Source organism: Triturus cristatus, chromosome 3_1 (genome assembly GCF_964204655.1).
Source record: "Triturus cristatus chromosome 3_1, aTriCri1.1, whole genome shotgun sequence".
NCBI classification, from domain to species: Eukaryota; Metazoa; Chordata; class Amphibia; order Caudata; family Salamandridae; genus Triturus; species Triturus cristatus.
Genome location: NC_140583.1, coordinates 225,738,127 through 225,758,245, shown reverse-complemented (window position 1 = coordinate 225,758,245; position 20,119 = coordinate 225,738,127). Strand labels below are relative to the sequence as shown.

The window sequence follows — 20,119 nt, the reverse complement described above, 5'->3', positions numbered from 1 at the left end:
GGAGCAGCCGGCGTCGAACGAGGTCGAGCTGGCGCCGGTGAAGAAGAGAGCGGCATCGATGTCCTCGGCGCCGGTAGATGCCAAGACGGCGTCACCGGAAAATATTGGCATGAAGGGGGCCTGTGGATAGGCTTGAGGCACCCCCAAACTGAAGGCCATTGGACCCATCGGACCCGAAGGTGCACCAGTGGAGTACATGGCTCTTGAAAATACCCCGTACATTGCATTTAGATAATGCGTGGCGTCCTGACCTGGTCCAGGGAACGCAGGGTACTGATCAGGCATCACCGGACTCGGGCCAACCGGCGCCGACAGTTGAATTTGCGGGGTCGAAGGCTCACCCGGTGCTGGAAACTCCTCAACCGGAGCCGGAGATGGAACTGGCGTCGGAGATGGAACCGGTGCCGGAGATGGAGCCGGTGAGTAAACCGGTGAAGCCACTGGAGAAGAAGGACCAACAGGTGAATCCGGAACAGGCGAGAGAGACACAGAGTCCTTACGGCGTCGATAAATCACAAAACGGTTGAGGCAGACATAGGTGTTCGTTAAACATCTATTCACAGAGTCAAAGTAAATATAAATTCAAAAGTCCACAAACAGATCCAAGATGTAATTCGGTTTTCATTATTTATTTTTCTTTCTTGTATTTTCCAAATTACATTACATAGACATAACAGCCGACACGTGTTTCGTCCATCCGGACTTTTTCAGGCTTATTGAAACAAGTGTTACTTCATGTATTAGTTTGATATGAAGTATTGTCCCTCCTGTTCTCACTGGTAGATTCGTATTATTAGATCCATCCGCAACCCATCTATAATGGATATCGTTCCTATAACCTGTACAATTCTTCCAGTCGTAGTTGATTGATTAACGGCCAGAATATCACCGTTTGCAGCAGGTAATGATACACCTGACAGTTGAGTTAATGACCGCGTCCGTACTTCCTCAAGCTCATACGGCGTCGAGAAGGTGACTTCGACTTCGGAGCCGTACTCTTGTCCGAGTGACGTCGAGAAGAATGTCTCCTTTCTTTTTGTGCTTCTTAGATCTTGAAGCATGCCCCGAAGTCGACTTCGACGCCGACCTCGATCTTATTCTGGATTTTCTCCTACCTCTCTTCTCTTTTTTCATTCTCGCGATGAAAAGCTTTGTTTCTCTCTCCTTGAGAGCCATGGTGCTCATCTTGCGACAGCAAGAGCATCCATCCACATCATGGTCCGAAGATAGGCACCATACGCAGTCTTCATGTGGATCCGTGATGGACATATGCTTTCCACATTTGCGACAGGGCTTGAACCCCGACTTCTTTGTCGAGATTTTCACAAAAAAAGGACAGAGAAATCCAGTAGAAATACAAAGTAACAGTGAAGCTACAGATAGAGATTCCCGAAATCCATTGGCGTCGACGGCGCGGAAAAAAGGGAGCTGACGTCATCACGCCGACGAGGTCTTCTTATGGAGCCGGTGACATCAGCGGAGTCGCGAGCGGAGTCGTGCCTCTGTGACGTCGTCTTCGACCTCATCGGCGTGGACTCCTACAAAAGTTTCCGAATGTTGCTGGCGCAGGGGATATTCACAAGGTGAGGAATCCACTGGCAGATGTATCCATCAGAATTGGAGGTTATTGATAAAGCTTGCCACATACAGCAATACGTTTCACAACCTCTATGCAAAATTATGAGGACAGCAAGCTAAAGTTTGCAATTTAAATGCAAACACAGGATTATGAAATGCGACTCTTTTGGAGATATAGGAACCTGTACAAATAAAGATTTCTCTCATACAGTTACAAGTTAAAGCCAATCTGAAATATTACTGTATAGTGTGCTTAGCACCAAGGATATATGATCGACTTTTAAAATTCCTGTGCTTGACCTAGCAGTTCTACATGCATTGGAGTGTTTGGTTATTGATTTTGCTGATGACTATCATCAGAGAATTACAATAATCTAGCCCTGAGTATGTAAACGACCAAGCAATAGTTTTGCAGCAGGATTCAGCCAAAACCAATTAACTCTTTGTAAAGGTTTCAAATAGTAACTTGCAGCTACAGTTTAAGTCACTTACCTGTCCAAGGGTATCACTGAGTCCCACTCTGCTCGAAATGATTTCCCGCTTTCTACTGTCTACTGATGGGTTCACTAATATTGATAGCCCTACATATACGTCTGATCTGTTTCAGTTTAACTGGAAACATCCCGAGGATCAGTTTTGTTTAGATGGATTCATGTTTAGCTGATATTGTTTCATCAGGATAGAATGGGAAGGAATGTAGATTTTACTAAAAGCTCCTTGGAATCAGGCGAACAAATCAACATAAACACCACTTACCTATTATTTGCAAAGCTGAAAATATATTCACCCAGGTTATGCAAAAGATGTTGAAGTGGTACTTTTTAGAGGAGCCGTTTGGTACATCATATTTCGTTTATGACGGATAGAAGGCATTTCCTAGAAAAACTTCAGTATAGATCAATGGTTAACAAATGTCTCTGGATAGATTGCCCCAACACTGTCACTACCTCTGGAATCTTAGAAAATAGTATGGTTAAGGCTATCAAAAGATGCTGATGGGCCCACCAAGAAAAAAGTAAAGATGCCTTCCATCACCTTTCATACTTAAAATACAAGACTGCAAGCCTCTATTAGCACTGCTTAGTGACGCTATTGGGATGAAACACTGATTGTAAATCAGCCAATGATTAATAGAGGTCTTAGGCCTGATAGAGTCTCTAATTTGAAGCATACGTAGGAAGTAACCCATGATCATAATGATGTAGCTGTGCAAGGCATCATAATCCTGCTAAGACTGCCAGGCTGGGAACAAGAAATAAGCTATTGCTTACTAAACTTTTTTGCTAGAATGGACATAAAGTGGGCGTTTTTTTTAAGTAACTAAAGCATTGTGTGGTCATTTACCAACAACACATTTTCCATTTTAATGGGCACTAAATTTGTACATAAATACATTTTTTTTAAAATCATTTGTGCATCTTCAAGTAAAGTGTCATGATTTGTTTTCATCCTATTAAAATCCTAATTTCTCTAACGCTTTTTTAACTTTTTTTCTTGGGGAGAGGAGTTGGCCTAACGGCTAGGGCGGTCGACCTCGAATCTGGGGAACTGGGTTCGAGTCTCGGCAATGACGCTGAACATCCTGTGATCAGGGCTCGAAAAATCTGAAAAATGGTACTAGTCCTGCAGGACTAGTACCTTGAAAAATCTCCTCGCCCTAACAGTGACCTACTTGACCTCCGTCTCTGAAAGCGGAGCAAAAGTGACAAGATAACAAGATTTAAAGGCATTTTTATTGCTCATTTGCTTTGTGAGCAATAAAAAGGCCTTTAAATCTTGTTATCTTGTCACATTTGCTCCGTTTTCAAAGACGGAGGACAAAAGTTTGTATGTTTTCCTACTCGACAGAAAGGGCGAGTAGGACCTAAAAATAGCTCGACCTCATAAAATTTACCTCGCAAATGCGAGCGGTCGAGTGGATTTGTCGAGCCCTGCTGTGATTCTGGGCAAATCACTTAATCTCCCCGTGCCTAACAAATAATGAGTGTGTCCTCATGTAATACAACTGGTGCTATGTAAAGCGCTCTGATACCCGATTCGGGTCAAGTTTGCGCTATATAAAACTCTGTAAAATAAAAAAAAATGAACTGCTGAGTGTGTACAGTTCATTTACAGGCATTTATAGTTTGTTGTTTGTAACAAACAATTTACATCCTACAGTCCTTCCTTTCGCTCTGCCTGTAGCACAGCAAGATTGTCACTAAATTCATTTTATTTTTATTTCTCTGACTGCAAAGTGAGGGGAGTTTGGAAAACACCAAACCCATGTTAAAAGAAATAAGCAGCAATTTGTCAGAAGACATAGCCGGACACTTGACGTCTGCCTTTAAAGCATAGCAAATGAGTCAAGATAAATACAGAATTTAAAGACATTTTTATGTATTGCTTTGGCTTTCGCAACCCACCAAACAAATCGACTTGCGATGCACGGTTTGGGACGCACTCCACTATTGTCCAAAGAATAATTATTGGGCTAAAATGTAAAGACTGAACAACTGCTTAACTGCAGGAGCATTTTATATGCTGATCATCTCTTTTACCCCAACTACTATCAACAATTTGATATTTCAGCATATGTCCTTTAGACAGGTGAAGCCCACTTTAAAAAGACCCAAATCAATTCTCCTTTCTTTGTGGGGAAATGGTGCCGAAACCAGATAGGGCAGGGATTGATTTTTTTGAGTAGTTAACCTCTGAGCAAACCTCGAGCAGTTGAGTTTTGAAATAAATGCCACCGAAACAAAATATTTGTTAGAAAATCAGGTGGATATTAAGAAACATACTGGTGGGCGAACTTAAACCTGGAGGATGGATCAAGACTCTAAATCTGTAGGTGGGAGAACTGAGGAGAACAATCCCAATATCCCACATGAGTGCTGAATAACTTAGGAGGAAGCAGTAAAAACAAGTTATTGGTCAAAATCATGATCAACCACATCCCAAGTGCTAAGCTGATTTAATCAGGGTACAGAATATCTAGCTGCAACCCTTGATACAGGAGAAAGGTATCCTGCATAAATCAAGTTTCAGTAGGTAGCCCTGAGCAGTGTTTCCCAAACTGTAGGTTGCGATCCTCTGGTGGGTCGTGATGCAATTTTAGGTGTGTGTGGGGGTGGGGGGCAAATTCCGAGAAATAAATAAAGATGCCTTTACATTTTCTATAAGCTGGTTACATTTACTCGGCTTGAATGATAGAGGTCCAGTGTCAGGCTATGTCTTCTGACAAATTGCAACTTTTTTAACATGATGATTGGTACTTTGCAGTTAGAGAAAGAAAAGTGAAGTGAATTATGTGACAATATTGCTGGAGTACAGGTGTTTGAAAGGAATGGCTGTAGGGTGTAATGTTTTGTAACACATAACAAAACGTAAATACTCACACATGAATTGTGCACATTCAGCAGTTAGGGAAGCAAAAACAAAGCCCTTTTTTGTATTTCTGAAGTGCAGTGGAAACAAAGGTTTTAATAGGATCAAAACAAATCAAGACACTTTACTTGGTGGTGCACAAACAAACATTCATTGAAAGCCGATTTCCACACATACATTGTGTGCAATATAGTTTTATCTGTAAAACTGTACGTCTGTGCAAATTTAGTAGCCATTTTAAAAGACATTTTGATTTCTGTAAATGACAATGCTCTACCGCACGATGCTTTAGTTACATTTAAAAAAAAACACCCACCTCATGTCCACTAACGCTAGATGGGTCGCAAAAGTTTGTAGTTTTAAGAGAATTGTGAACCACTGCCCTAGAGGGTGCTACAAAGTCTGTTAATGCAGGAGGCTGCTAGCTCTTTTTCTTTGTTTTCCCCTACCTTGTATGGTTTGTGTGCTTTTTAAACTAATAGGGTGAAGAGGGTGGCGTCATGTAAATAGACATCTAGGTGTTAATCTCTACCTAGAAATTGTGACTAGCAACGAAGTGGGTGAATGAGTAAATAAACAAATGTATATCGACCTGTATGAACTGGGCATATGGTTTATTCTATCTGCTTTGAAATGATGAGCCCAAAATGTGTTATTCTGACTATTTAAATCCAAGTCCTTAATGAGAAAAAACTATTCTGAAATCTCCATCCAAAAATGGGAGAGTTGATAACAGTCTACTTATTTCTGAGTGCAAATGGAGACCGACCCCTAATGCCTTTTTTGGAGGTGGTGGTTGTGGTGGGGGAGGAGAGGGGGGGTGATGATTCATAATCACATAGATATTACAATTATTTCGAATATGGATGACATCAGCTTTCCAACTGAAAACTACGTTCCTAATAAATTTGAAAATAGTGCATTTTCTATTTAAATCACTTTAAAACAATTTACAAGTTGAAAGCAGCAACGAAAATAAAGTTTTTGGACACAAACACAGTTCCAGAAAAATAATTATTTTTAGTAATATTTACAATAGTCATGAAATATACCCACCATCTTTCCTATAGCAATGTTCCAGTTCGTGCCTATGCATAGTGGAAGCATCGAAAACTTCAATAAGGCCAAGTGAGCCATCAATGCGCCCAACCAACAGCATTTCAGAATCATTAGTTCCGGTTCCCATGGGGCTCTCTTCAGGCCAAGACAAAGCAGATACCCAGTGCGGCTGAATATCTAAAAGACCTTTCAACCCTTTAAAAAAAGAAAGATGGAGAAAATAAGGCCTATATTACTCTGAAGTAAAACAGTTTCTTCTCTCAAACACTACTATATTTTAAAACTACTAACACACTTCAAGTTTTAAAATGAATGGAAAATACCTTGTTCTAACCCATTTATAAATGAATGCAATCCTGTACATAATTTAGGCAAAAATAAAACATCACTAATCCCTATCATAGACTACCAATTATTTATTTATTTTATTTTGAAAGTTTTATACAGCGCGAAAGACCCTTGCGGATATCAGAGCACTTTACAAGGTGAGTGTCTAGGTTACAAAGTACAGTTCTTTACACATCGGTTAAATGCAAGTCAAAGCGTGAATACATAACATCTCGTAAAAGCAAAGCAATAAGGTACATCACAAAACTTTCCCGGTGAGTTAGGCAAAGGGTAGATATACTGTCTAGGATGCCTGGATGGTCCATTTGCATAATAAAGTTCAGTAGCGAGGGTTCGTTTGGTCTCAACATTTCTTTAATCCATGCTCAGGTGAATTTAGCCATGAGAATCGATTTTACTTCGTTTTGAAAGATGCAGTAGAGGAATTTAAGTCTGGTTTCTGGGGGTAGGGCATTCCAGATTCTGGGCGCCATCCCTGAAAAGGTTCGGTTACATGTTTTCTTCTTGTTGAATCTTTGCGGTTTCAGTAACAAGTTTTCCGCACTTCTTGAGGATCTGACCCTACCAGAGAGTGTCAGTTTCTGTGCCAATTAGCTGGGTGCCTTGTGATGCATGGCTTTATGAGTCATACACGCTATTTTCAAATGAATTCTGGCTTCAAAAGGTAGCCAATTCCAGGATTTTAGGTCCGGAGAGATGTGGGAGCTTCTTTTAGAACCAGTGATGAGTCTCGCTGCAGCATTGATTGAAGCTCTTAGAGGGGCCGTTGTAGCTTTGGGCAGGCCACAGAGAGAGACACTTCAGTACTCCACTCTATGAATAACTAGAGCTTGTACTGCTTGCTTGAAGTCGTTTTCCGGCAGGAAAGGTTTCAGCTTCCTCAATATATTTATGTGAAAGTTTTTGCATATTGAGGTTTCTGTCATGTGTTATTCCCAGTGATTTCGCTGAGTCCACGATGGTTGGTTGGCCGGCCGTTGAGTGCAGTAAGGTGTTTGATCCAGTCTTGCATTATGGGAACTTGGGGGGGTGGAGCGATTAGGAGGAATTCGGTTTTTAGGGCATTCAATTTGAGATGGTTTTCTGCCAACCATGTCTGGGTTTTTCCAAGCATTCTGTTAAGCGATTTGATGTCTTCTAGGCTATGGATCTTCAGGTATAGTTGTGTGCCATCAGCGTACATGTGATATTGCACGTTAGACGCATAGAGAATTTCGGTGAGTGGTTCCATGAAAGGATTGAACAGTGTCGGGGATAGTGAGGACCCTTGCGGGACTCCTAAAGTTACTGGGACGGGTTTGGACAGGGAGTTGTTGACCTTGAATTGTTGTGACCTGTTTTGGAGGAACGAGGTAAACCAGTTTAGCACTGACCCCGATAACCCCATTCTGTGTTTCAGAAGAACTTTCAAGTTCTCGTGTTTGACCGTATTAAAGGCTGAGGAGAGGTCTAGCAAGATGAGTAGGCAGGCTCCATTCTGATCTAGGATTTGTAGAGCATCGTCAATTATATGTGTCATGGCTGATTCAGTGCTGTGACCTGCTCTGAAACCTGATTGGTATTTGTTAAGTAGGTCAAAGTGATCAATATGTCTTATCAGCTGGAGGTGTACACATTTTTCTAATAGTTTGGCCAAGGTAGGAATGTTGGATATAGGGCGGTAGTTGTTTAAGTCCGTAGGGTCGGCCGTGGGTTTCTTTAGAAATGGGGGGATACCTGCCCGGCTTTGAGGGTGTCCGGGATGCAACCTTGTCGTAGTGAGCTATTTATGATCTTGGTCCAGAGAGGTAGAAGGAGTGGGGTTAAGTCTTTAACAGCGTTTGCGGGGAGAGGATCGGTGAAGTGATTGGCCGGATTCAGGGCACTAAGCATTTTGCGGATAGATTCTTCAGTGTAAGTAGCAAAGGATGACCAGGATGCGTCATTTTTTTGGTCAAACTTTGATGGAATTTGGTGTGGTGCAATTGGAAGGGATGGGGAGGTTTTCATATGTGAGCCAGAGTGTGAGATTAGATCATTGAGAAGGTCCTTCTTGATGCTGTCAGTCTTCTGAGTGAAGAAGGAAGCAAATTATTCACAGTTGGGTTGTGGACATGCTTTATCTTGTGGACGATGAGGTGCAGCCTTAGACTGAGTTTTGATTAATTCAAAAAGTTTTTTGGGGCGATTTTTAGCCTGGTCTAGTTGGTAGCTGAAAAAGTCTGCTTTAGTGCGCTTGATCTTTCTGTAATATGCATTTCTCTTCTTCCTTAGAATCTTGAGGTGATTGGCGGATGGAGCTGATCTCCATGTGCGTTCAATTGTTCTGAGAGATCGTCTATCCTCGTTGAGTATTCCATTGTACCAGGGCTTAGAATCTTTTCTGGAGACTCTCTTTAGTTGAAGGGGGCTACCTCATTTAGTATCGAGTTCATGGAATTGAGGTAGTGATTGGTGAGGTCATGGAGTTCGGAAATCCCATCGAGGGCAGAAGTAGGTTGTAGCTGGAAGATGGTATTATGTTAGGGTTAATGTTTTTCAAATCCCTCTTCCATACGTTAGGTCTTGTGGCTTGAACAGAGATAAGTTTCACTGTTTCCTTGAAAAAGAAGGTGATAATATGATGGTCTGACCAGTCGCAGGGTTGGATCGACTCTAACTGAATGGAGTCGCTTTTAGAGATTATTATATCCAGGATTGAACCTTTATTGTGTGTAGGGCTGTTACAAATTTGGGTGAGATCTAGCTCAGCGAGGTAGTTTTTGAGACTATTGACCACTGCATCATTGTGGTCGTTCCAGTGGAGATTGAGGTCTCCGAGGAATATTTGGGTATTTTGATGTCCGGTATTAGAGGAGACAATATCCATGAAGTGTTCGGTAAAGGTGAGGTTGTCACCTGGTGGAAGATAGAGGGTGTGTAATGAGCATACTGGTTTGCCATTACTGGTGATGTCGAAGCATATGTATTCGCAAGAAGGGAATACAGGGGATACGGATCTGTTTACTGAGATATTGTTATGGTGTTTGCAGGCGATACCGCCCCCTGTCTTATCAATTCTGTCCAGTCTGATGATGTCATAATTTAGGGGTACTAGTATGTCAATGATTGGTGTAGAGGATTCCTTTAGCCAAGTTTCGGTTAACATTATCAATTAAACTATAGTGATAAATGACTGCACGATCAGTGGTAAATTGGTTCAACAGGTACATCTATCATATGCAGAAAACTGAACACTAGTAAATTTGACTTTTCAACATTCAATGCCACTGAATTTGATCAATAGCAACACCAGTTAAAGTTTTTGCAGACAAACTCGGCAATTAATCACAGGTTTTAACTAAGCCTCAGAAGGTGCAATTGCACAGCTCAGGGAAGTAGGATTGTTTAAATATTAAATATTTTGAACCACTTTCATGGTCTAACCATCAGCAATAAAGGATCTCCATTCACTCAACAAGACACAATGTTTAATATTTTATGCAATTTGATTTCAGTTTTTCTGTCCGTTCCTGCTACTCAAATGGATGGAGAAGGGATCTGTAGCAGCAGTGCAACTTGCTTATTCAACTTCTCACAAACTGAACATCCATATGTTTACCAGAAGAAGGCAGTAACTGAATAGGGAGGCAGAGTGAAAATGTATCTTTCTGGGACTCACACTGAGAAGCAAGTGTGCAGCAGTCTTTCAATAAATGACCTGGGGTAGTCTAACAAATACACAAGGCAAGATGAGATGAGGCCGTGATCTATTTTCCAACTGAGTCACATTAAAGTTGAAAGCTGAAGAAAAGATAAAAACTGTGCAATTGCAAACGAGAGGTTGAGAGGAAGAAAAAGAGAAGACTTTGGACTAACAATTCTATGATTCCATTTGGGGGTTCTGCCTTTCTGCAAGCCTAAACTGGAGTAAACTGGAATTGAACCTTGAGTGAGGTGCATTCAAGCTCATCAAATGAGTATCGCCAACTAAAATCACCAGTTGTGGGGGAAGCAGAGAGAGCTTCAACAATTTTAAAGGTAACCAAGTTGGTGCAGAACATACCTGTACCACCCGTCAGTTGTGCCTAAACTGTTTTATGCAAGCACTTAAGTGGTGTGAGGTTCAAAATATTGCCAGAAAAATTAACAATGAAATACTTTTTTCAGATCAATGCTTACAGAAAAACAGAGGGTGTAGGTACATTAGCCGTTTTGCAAAGGTATGGTGGGATATGGCCAAGGATTTAAAGCAGCCAACAAATAAATAATCAAGCTGTAGGATGCAATATGAACAGATGCTCGGTAATTAGGATCAAGAACAGGAGGTCCTAACACTTATTAACAGTCCTTCTCATGTAAGTTTCTTTCTTCATAGTCTAGCTTTGTTACTTCGCTGGTTGGATAACATGGTCTAAGCCTCAGTAATAACATATGTACGCAGTTTTGAACACTGTTCATTTAGAACATTGTTTACTGGCAAGATGTTAACATATGGGATTTGTGGGAAGGAGTATCCATCATAAAATGTATTCATTACTGTTCAGTCAAACAATTAGGCACTCAACATATCAAGGTAGAGATTTAGAAACATGCAAGTGGGCAACTGGGATCCATATTGGACCCCAATTTGCTAATAACAAAATTGCATGGTTAATGAAAGAAGAGAATTAAAATATGTGAATTAAATGAATTAACAAAAAAAAACTGTGAAGGTGTAAGAAACCAAAATACTTTTTTTCAAAGGGGAACATCTCTTTCTTAAACATTGCTTTGATATCTGCAGTGCCTTTTTATTAAACCTTAGACAAAATCAATTGAAATAAACAAACTGGACTGATTATGGCTTTAATACTACATTTTAAAAGCACAAATCTGCGGAAACGTTGACATTAGGGTACGTCTGAGAAGAACACTGCATTGTCCCTTAAAGGTATAAGGATGCTGCAGAATTCCAGGCAACAGTGGAGTCTGAGACAGCCACAAGCAATGTGTGCGTATTGGGATCCTCATTATTATGAGTGCGATTACTGGGGCCTGACAATGGCCTATGTATGTATGCATGCTTGTATGAAGTACTGTACAGCATATACCTAGCCAATAGGCTGGGAACTTTGTAAAATGGGTGACTGAAGGGGTAACTTGTTAATGCTAGCAAAACTGAACTGCTACTGCACTGTGATGTCTTCTTTAGAGAGGTGCTTTTTCAGGTCCTTTGTTTTTCCCTTTTTTCTAGTTCTTCTTGTCCAGTCAATTATGTCTTGGCTGGAGGGGTGGCTGGAGCCATTTGAAATGGTAAGCTTGTCACCCAGACAGCCGGAGTGTCAGTGATGTGTGTTAACTGGGATCTGGGGACAATATGTGGTTATTAGACGGCAAGGGCAATCAGGCACTGCAAATTGAGTAGTGAATTCCAAGTCTCTTCATATGTCATCTATTGAGCATCAGTAGAAAGGTGTTTTCAGGAGAAGATATGATTACGATCACCACTGGTTCTAGCAATTCCATAACCATGAACACATGCTGATCCAAGTCACAGGTGCACAGGAACCTCTTAGGTGTCTCTTTCAGGCATTTACTAGAGCTCAGTCCTCACATAATAACACAGGCTGCAGCCTGTTGCCTACTGTGTGGAGAAACAGGACTCAAATAGCATGTTATTGTTACAACATTGGAACAATCAATCAACATCTCTCTTAGGAGGCCAGGCTAGGGAAGAATTAAACCGGGAAGCCCCTTTCCTTTCTGTCTCACCCCATGATGGACCCACTGCTCCTAAGTGCTGTAAGACAGAGGGAGACGGCACCACTGACTTAGGCAGATTATACTATCATGAGCTGCAGACTGGTCAGAAATTAGAAATATGTATCTACAAAGTAACATTCTATGTTTTGATTGCTTTTAATTACAGGTGACTACCACTGCTCCCAAGGGTACACACCCCTCATCATAGACTTTGGCAGTTTGGGATGGCAAGGCGAGCGCGATAAAAGATACACATTTAATAAATGCCCAAGATTTAATTTTAAAATGTGTATAGATTCTACAAGTATTTCCTGTAGACAGCAGAGCAGAGCTATCCTTAAATGGACTCAGGTTAGAAAGTAGACCATACAGCTCTGTTTCGGGTTATACAACAGTTACAAGTTCAGACTTCAAACAACCGAGGTAACTGTTAAGTGATAAAATTTAAAACCTCAGACCCCAGTCAACACCGCATTCTTGCAGGCTACTGACACACTGCATAACTGGTTAATCATAAATTAGCCCTACCAAGTGAGTTCCCAAGATCACATGGAGACCAAGCAGTGATCTGGAAATATGTCAGCTGAAGCTCAGCTGCTTTCTGATCGGTGTTGTATCATGGATGTTTAGGACTGAGAAAGTTCACTTAGAGCTTATTACTTATATTGGTTTCAGTTATGCAACAGTTCTGACGAATAAGGAAATTGTGCTAAACAGAAGAACATTGATATCTGCATTTAACATGATTTTTGCATTCAGAGAAAATGAGTATTACCACATCAAGAAATGCAGTAATACTACTTTTCTGAGAGGGAAATATTTACGCTTGAGCACTACCTTAATGCTTGTGCTATTTCCACACATTTAAATGTGGAAAATATGCAGTTACAGTTTCCACATGTTATTTCATAATTAGCTTTAAATTCTCTGTAATGTCAGGATTATTGATTTTGCTAGCTATTCATTTCAGTCTCACCTTCTATTTGCTCTAAGTGCTCCTAGCACTATGCTGTAGAGAGTTTATTTGCATCCTCTCAACACTAAAACAGACTTAGAAATTGAGAGGGAAGAGAGGAAGAGCCAGAGTGAGCAAGTGAGAAACGCTGTAGGACAGTAGGACATCTTATGTCAACACTTACTTTGTGATAATAAACCCCTCTTCAGAGAGTGGTAATTAAATACGAATTTGAGTGATTTGCTAGGACTAAGAGGCACTTTATAACTAAAACACGTTAAAAGGAGATTAGAAGTTAAAGATGATGAAAAGGTTTTGTGACTGTTGAATGTTTTGATTACTCTTTTAGGAAAATAATTCTGATTGGTTAATGTAACTGCATCCATATATTTTCTATATGCTGTACTTCTACAAACGAACTGTAGGGAGCCTAACAGCTCTAGCAAAGCTCTGCATTCCTGACCTGTCGAGTTCAGATAATATCTCTTCATTCTTTCACTGAGGCACAGTGCAATAAGCTGCTCATTTCCATGACCAGGTGCCTCCTTCCACTGATGAGATTGGCATTAACCTTCACCAATGGATTTCAATCCTCACAAGCTGCACACTTCAATATTCTGCCCTGGAGGAGCTTCAAATAAAGCCCTTCTCACAAACCTTTGACCTGGCATGGGAATGGCTACTCCAACACATCCCAGCCCCATTGCGGCTTTTGAGCATTGCTCCCTTGCTTCCCCACCCCGTTACTGAAGGTCCGCAGCTACGCACCACAGAATTAGACTCTGGAAGTGATAGTGAATAAACATAGGCAAACTGCACATGACATGCAAGGTTTATATATGGTTTTTCCCTTTTCTGTGAGACAGTCTGAAACTGCTTCAGACTCTTGGACTCACATTGTGAAGAACAAGTTACTTACCTTCAGTAACACCTGATCTGGTAGAGACTATCTGGCAGCAGATTCCTTATCTTAGAATATTCCTCAGATGTCAGACTAAATCCACAATTTTTTTTGTGAGCAGTACCCCTGTGTGCTGGTAGGTGGTGTCGCTTGGGTCCAGGTGGCTTTGATGGCACCGGACGTGACGCTCGTAGTGCCTATATAGGCACCACCCCAGCGCTCTGAAGTCAGTATCTTTTCGCGACTTTCCACGCCAGGATTGCGAAGCCACGAATAACACTGTCCAGTAGTGTGTGGAACTAGGACCCTGAAAAGGGAGTAGCCCTCTACCTATATATCTGTTCACAGAGCGGGAAGGATGGCTGGGTTGGTACGGAGTCTGCAGCTAGATAGTCTCTACCACATATGGCATTACCGAAGTAACTTGTTTATCTGATAGAGAATTCTAGAGGTAGATTCCTTATCCTTAGAACAGATTCCTAAGCAATACCTACCCAGAGGTGGGTCGCAAACCTTTAGACTAAAAAGTCCTTCAGGACTGAACAGGCAAAGTGCCCGCCCCCACAGACCTGACTGTCCAGGCAGTAGTGCTTGGTCAAAGTGTGCAGCGAGGCCCACGTTGCTGCCTGGTGGATGTCCAGGACCGGAACTCCACATGCTAACGCTGTGGTCGCAGCCTTTGGTCTGGTGGAATGAGCACGCAAACCCTCTAGGGGTTGGGTCTTGGCCAGTTCGTAGTTGATCGTAATGCAAATTACAATCCATCAGGCGATGGATTGTTCCTGCAGGGCCTTCAACTTTTTTGGCGCCGACATATCCCACGAAGAGTTGATTGTCCACCGGAACAGTTTTGTGTGGTCAAGGTAGAATTACAACACTTGTTTTGGGTCCCTAATGTTGAATCTCGCCTCTTCCTTAGAAGGATGAAGTGGAGGGTAAAAGGTAGGTAAAATGATGAACTGCTCGATGTGAAAAGAAGGATGCTCAGGCCCGAAGATGTATTGAGGCTGAGATGACAGCGCCTGCAGTTCAATAATCTTTGGGTAGATGCAATTGCTACCAAAAAGTCTGTCTTGAGAAGCCTAAGAGGGAAGGTATGAAGAGCTCAAAGGGAGCACACATTAGAAGGGTAAGCAACAAGTTCAGGTCTCATTGATGCATAACGAAGGGAGCTGGAGGAAACAGGTGTTGCAAACCTTTAAGGAACCTATTTACAATAGGGGACTTGAAGAGGTAAGGCTGATCTGGCAGCTGCAGAAAAGTGTGGATGGCATATATATAACCCTATAACGTGCCCAATAAAGAGCCCTGCTGGGCCAGGGTAAAGATAAATAAAAGAACTTCAGAAAGGGCTGCAAATAAAGGGTCAACTAATTTGGCTGTAAACCATGCCACAAACTTGCTCCAATGGCTGGTGTATACCGGTCTTGGTGGAGAGACAATGAGCTGCCAAGATATTACAGTCTTCAGGCAGAAGGTCGAAAGCTGTCAACTGTTGCTGCTCAATCTCCATGCATGAAGGTAGAACGTTGACAGGTTCAGCAGAGAAGCCTCCCCTGCCCCTGCGACAGAAGATCCTCCCAAAGGGGCAGCCTGATTGGAGGACTGAAAGCCATGCTCAACAGCTCGGGATACCAGACTCTCCAAGCCCAACACAGCACCAGAAGTGTACCCTGGCACCGGTTGTTCCTCATTTTCTTGGGATCTCTGGGCAGTATTGGTATGGGTGGAAAGGCATACAGGAGGCCGGAGCTCCACTCGAGACAAAAAGCGTCTCAGCAATGGTGAACAGATCTAACCAAGCTCTCCCTACTGCTGAAAAGACCTTGCACCACCTCCATTTGGAGACGCCATTCGGCATCTTCGTCTCTTCTGGTATTCAGAGAGCCACCAGGGAAATGCTCTCACGTTCCAGCCATGTCCAGAGAAGGAGAGCATCTTGAAAGAGGGCCCACGACCTCACCCCTTGTTACAGTATCACATGGCAGTTGTGTTATCCATTAACACCTACACCAACCTTGATGGAGGGTCGAAAGGCTTTCAATGCCAGTTGGATCATTTGGAGCTGAAACAGGTTGATGTGGAGTCTGGATACCACCAGAGACCAAAGGCTATCTCCACCTCTCCCAGTTGGCCGCCCCAGCCCAGGAGTGACGCATCTGTAGCCACTATCAGATCTGGTTGGGAAGAGAGAGGGTTTCTGCCCCTGACCCAATCCCTGTTTGTTAGTCACCACTGCAGATCTTTTGTAGTGCCCTCCAAGATCTGTACTATGTTATAGAGATTCCCAATATTTTGCGCCCATTGGAAGTTCAGTTCCTACTGCAGAACCCACATATGCCAGCGGGCATGTGTCACAAGCAGGATGTAGAAAGCCATGAGGACCAGCAACCTCAGAGTCAGTCTCACCTAAATACAGGATAAAGGCTGAAACATCGTTATCATAGCCTGAATGCCTTGGACTCGCCGCTTAGAAGAATAAGCTCCAATGAAAGGGAGCATCTGGGAAAGTATAGTGAACCCCAGAGAATGTGGGAGGTCTGCCGTAGTATGGAGATGGAGACGAACGCCTGGGGTGAGCCAGTAGTCGAGCTAGGGGAAGACTGGCTCCCATAATCTGCGCAGATCAGTTGCAACCACCACCATCACCTTGGTGAACACCTGAGGGGCATGGGTTTAAGGTCAAATGAGTGCACAGGGAACTGAAAATGATTGTGGCCTACTGTGAAGTGCAGGTAAAGTCTGTGGGCAGGCAGGTCGGGAATTTTGAAGTATCGATCGCGCAAGCCAAAGCTACCATCCAGTCTACCGGGTCCATGGCAGACAGGACTTGAGTGAGCGTGAGCATTTTGAATTTCTCCTTTTTCAGGAAGAAATTGATAGGGCGCAGGTCTAGGATAGGGCGAAGGCCTCCGTCCTTCTTGGGCACAAGAAAGTAGCTGGAATAACAACCACAACCTACTTCTGCTGCCAGCACTCGCTCTACGGCTCCATTGGCCAAGAGAGCCACCACTTCCGGGCAGAGTAAAGAGGTGTGGTCCCCGGTCAGCCTGTCACAAGTTGGTGGCATGGATGGAGGGGTAGTCAGAAAGGGGAGGGAGTAGCCCCTTTGGACATTCTGGAGAACTCAGAGGTTGTATGTTATCGACCTCCAGTGCGTAGGTGATGATGTATCCTACCTCCCACAGGATGCCCATAAAGGTCGGACGGCAAACTTAAGAGGCTTGGAGGCTGCGGCCCAGGGGTGGTGGTCTTTGGGTACCGCGTCTTCAGTCATGCAAGTGCTGTAAATCCTACGGGCTGCGGGCTGAGGTTGACGAGGGGCCATGGAAAAGCACAAAGACCTGTTCAAGGCTTTGTTGTCTTTGAGATGCGCCAATACCGAGTCCGCCTTATCTCCGAAGAGACAAAACCATCCCTAAAAAGGCAGTTGTCTTAAACCAGGCGTGGACCCTAAGGGCCACCGCCAATGAAACTGCTCTGCCTAGCGAGTTGATGGCATTCAGCCCACAGCATATGACAAGCTTAGCTGTGCCCCTCCCATCAGCAATAGCTTGGGAGAGTAGGAATTGGGCCTCCATCGAGCCCACAGGCTGCACCTGCGTGACCAAGTCCCAGAGCGAATGGGAGTCTCTGCCCAAAAGGCATGTGGTGTTCACTGACCGCAGTGCCAGGTTGGCCTTAGACAACATCTATCCAGCGTCCTGGATTTCCTGTACTGTGGAGTGGTAGGGAATGTTCCAGGATTTACTTTGGAAGTGGAGGTTTGGACACCAAGCTCTCCAGGGTAGGGTGCTGGGTGAGAAAGTCGGGGTCCAATGGGGTGGGCCGATGATGGCAGGCAATTGTCCTATTCACAGGAGCCCCTGTGCGGGTCTCGGACGAGGCACTGAGTAGGACGTCCGTGAAAGCTTTGTTAACAGGAGAAGCGGTTCAGATGGGATCACTCCCAGTTGAAGCACGTCTGTCAGTACGTCTGTCCTGACCACCACAGAGGGAAGTTGAAGGTCCAGAACCTCAGCCGCCCTCATTACCACCATAAACAAATGAGGGTCCCTCCTTCGTAGCCACGGTAGGAGAGACCAAGCTAGTATATCTGAGGAGGTGTCCACACCACTGGCATCCACCTGATCCTCACACCAGGTGTCCTTGGTGACATATAGGGGCTGATATTCATCATGTTCCAGAGGCCCCTCCCAATCATCTCCAAGTCTTAGCCCATAAAAATAGGGCACAAGCTCTGGCCTGGAGGGAATACCTCCAGTCGGCTGTGGACGACATCCATCTTGCTCTGTGTTGTAGCCGGGGAGGAGTATCGGGCCATTGGCGCCTGGGACGGTGGCCATGGATCCTGTGCCAGAAAGGTGGGAGGTGGTTCGACTGATGTCAGTATGGATCCATCCATGAATCCAAGGGGTCCGACTAGTGCTGGGTGCGAGCCGGTAGGCAGAAAAACAGTAGGGGCCCCTCCTAAATCTGCTAGGTCAGAGGGTGCGCCAGCAGGGATGAGCTGCCCGAATGTGAGGTACATGGCAACATAAAACTCATGGAGTTGGGTGGGGGTTGCTCCGGTTCCAGGAAACTCGGCGAGGTGCAGAGACGTCCCTGGCGTAGGCTCAACCGCAGAGTTCTCTCGTCTTGTCGGATTACTTTAATGGACGGGGCACAGTTGAAGACCTCTTCTTGTTTGTCTTATGTTTGTGAGACTTACAAGAACTCCTGGACGACTTTGAGTGCAATTAAGAGCACTTCGAAAGGCTCCGTGACCGATTCGGTACCTTCCACTTGACCGGGATCAAGACCGTCAAAGCAGTAAGCAGCTTGAGGGACCACTTTGTCAAGGTCTTGGGGTGCATGGAGCAACAATCGCCACAGCTCTTGGTGTCCTGGTAGCACTCGAGACACGAAAGCCAGACGAGGTGTGGATCCGTAACCAACATTTGTCAGTGACAGGTGCCAAAGGGCTTGAAAGTAGCTTTCCTCGCAGACATCCCTGCCACCTCAGTAGACAATGTCTCAAAAATCTAGGACAAATGGTTGATTAAAAAGTGACTGGGGATAGTTCTTCTCCAGATATGAGCTGACAGGAGCGGAAAGAAAAGTACTGACGTCAGCGTGCTGGGGGGAGCAGCTATATAGGCACTGTGCCCATCACTTCCAGTGCAGACAACATCGACACCATGCCGACTGATGCCACCTACCGGCACGCAGGGGTACTTGCTCACCCAAAAAAAAAAAATCCAGATCCAGTCTGATGCCTGAGGAATATTGTATGGTTAGGAATCTGCGGCTAGAACTCTACATCAGATAGGCATACACAAAATGCACGAGCAGACCTCGTTCAGGCTGTCATGCGCAGTTTGTGCATTTGGAGTGTGACGGATAAGAGTCAGGCCAGAGGCAGGCCTTTAAGCAGGTCTAAGAGCTCACTAACAGAGGACTATCTCTCGTGGTGCAACAAATTGCAAGGCCCAAAGTCACACTTAAAGTGTGACTGACAGGGTATGGCCACTAGCCATACAAGGCCCTTGCACTATTAATCACACTGTGTGTGTTACTGAGGCTAGAAGTCTCACCATGCAGAAACTTCAACTGCGTGTTTGGTCAGGACATATGCACCCGATGGTCCATCAACTTCAGAGTGTGAGGAGAACACAAAGGGGAGCACTGTCAGACGGCAGAGGGTAAGTAAAATAACAAACATCAATTTGTGTCACAGAGAGTTAGTGAATGACTGACGAAATGACTGAGAAAGTGAGGGACAGTGTGAATGAGTAACTGAGTATGACAACATGAGCAGGATTTATTGACTGTGGCCAAAAGTGACTGAGAATGAGATAGAGAGTGAGTGAGTGACTGTGAAAGTAAGTTTGAGAAAGACCATGAGTAAGAGAATGTGGCATAAAGTGAGGGGCTAAGAGCGTTAGTGATGGTAACGAAGAGTGTGTGACAGTGAATGACCGGAAGACAGTGACAGAACAAGTGTGTGAGAGTGAGTTTCTGAGAGTAACCGAGTGAGCGAATAACAGACAGTGACTGACTGTTACAGTGAGTGAGAGGAAGTGAGTGGGTGAGGGTCAGTGACTGAGTGAGCGAGTGACTAGGAGTAAGGGAGAGAGTGATTTTCTCAGAAGGAAGAGGACACCCTAATACTTCCTTCTTCAGCCAGACTAGCTCAATTGCTTCACTTGCTCATGAAATTCATG

At 43.9% G+C, this 20,119-nt stretch overlaps 1 protein-coding gene across 8 annotated transcripts in view; it reads right to left on the bottom strand.

Moving 5' to 3' along the window:
- HERC1 (HECT and RLD domain containing E3 ubiquitin protein ligase family member 1) overlaps positions 1–20,119 on the bottom strand; it is a 1,817,725-nt gene that overhangs the window by 520,161 nt on the left and 1,277,445 nt on the right. For all 8 annotated transcript variants that reach the window (XM_085643727.1, XM_085643730.1, XM_085643731.1 and 5 more), the window contains one exon: positions 6,004–6,201. In XM_085643727.1, coding sequence (XP_085499853.1) covers positions 6,004–6,201 — 198 coding nt within the window. The remainder of the gene's footprint in view (positions 1–6,003; positions 6,202–20,119) is intronic.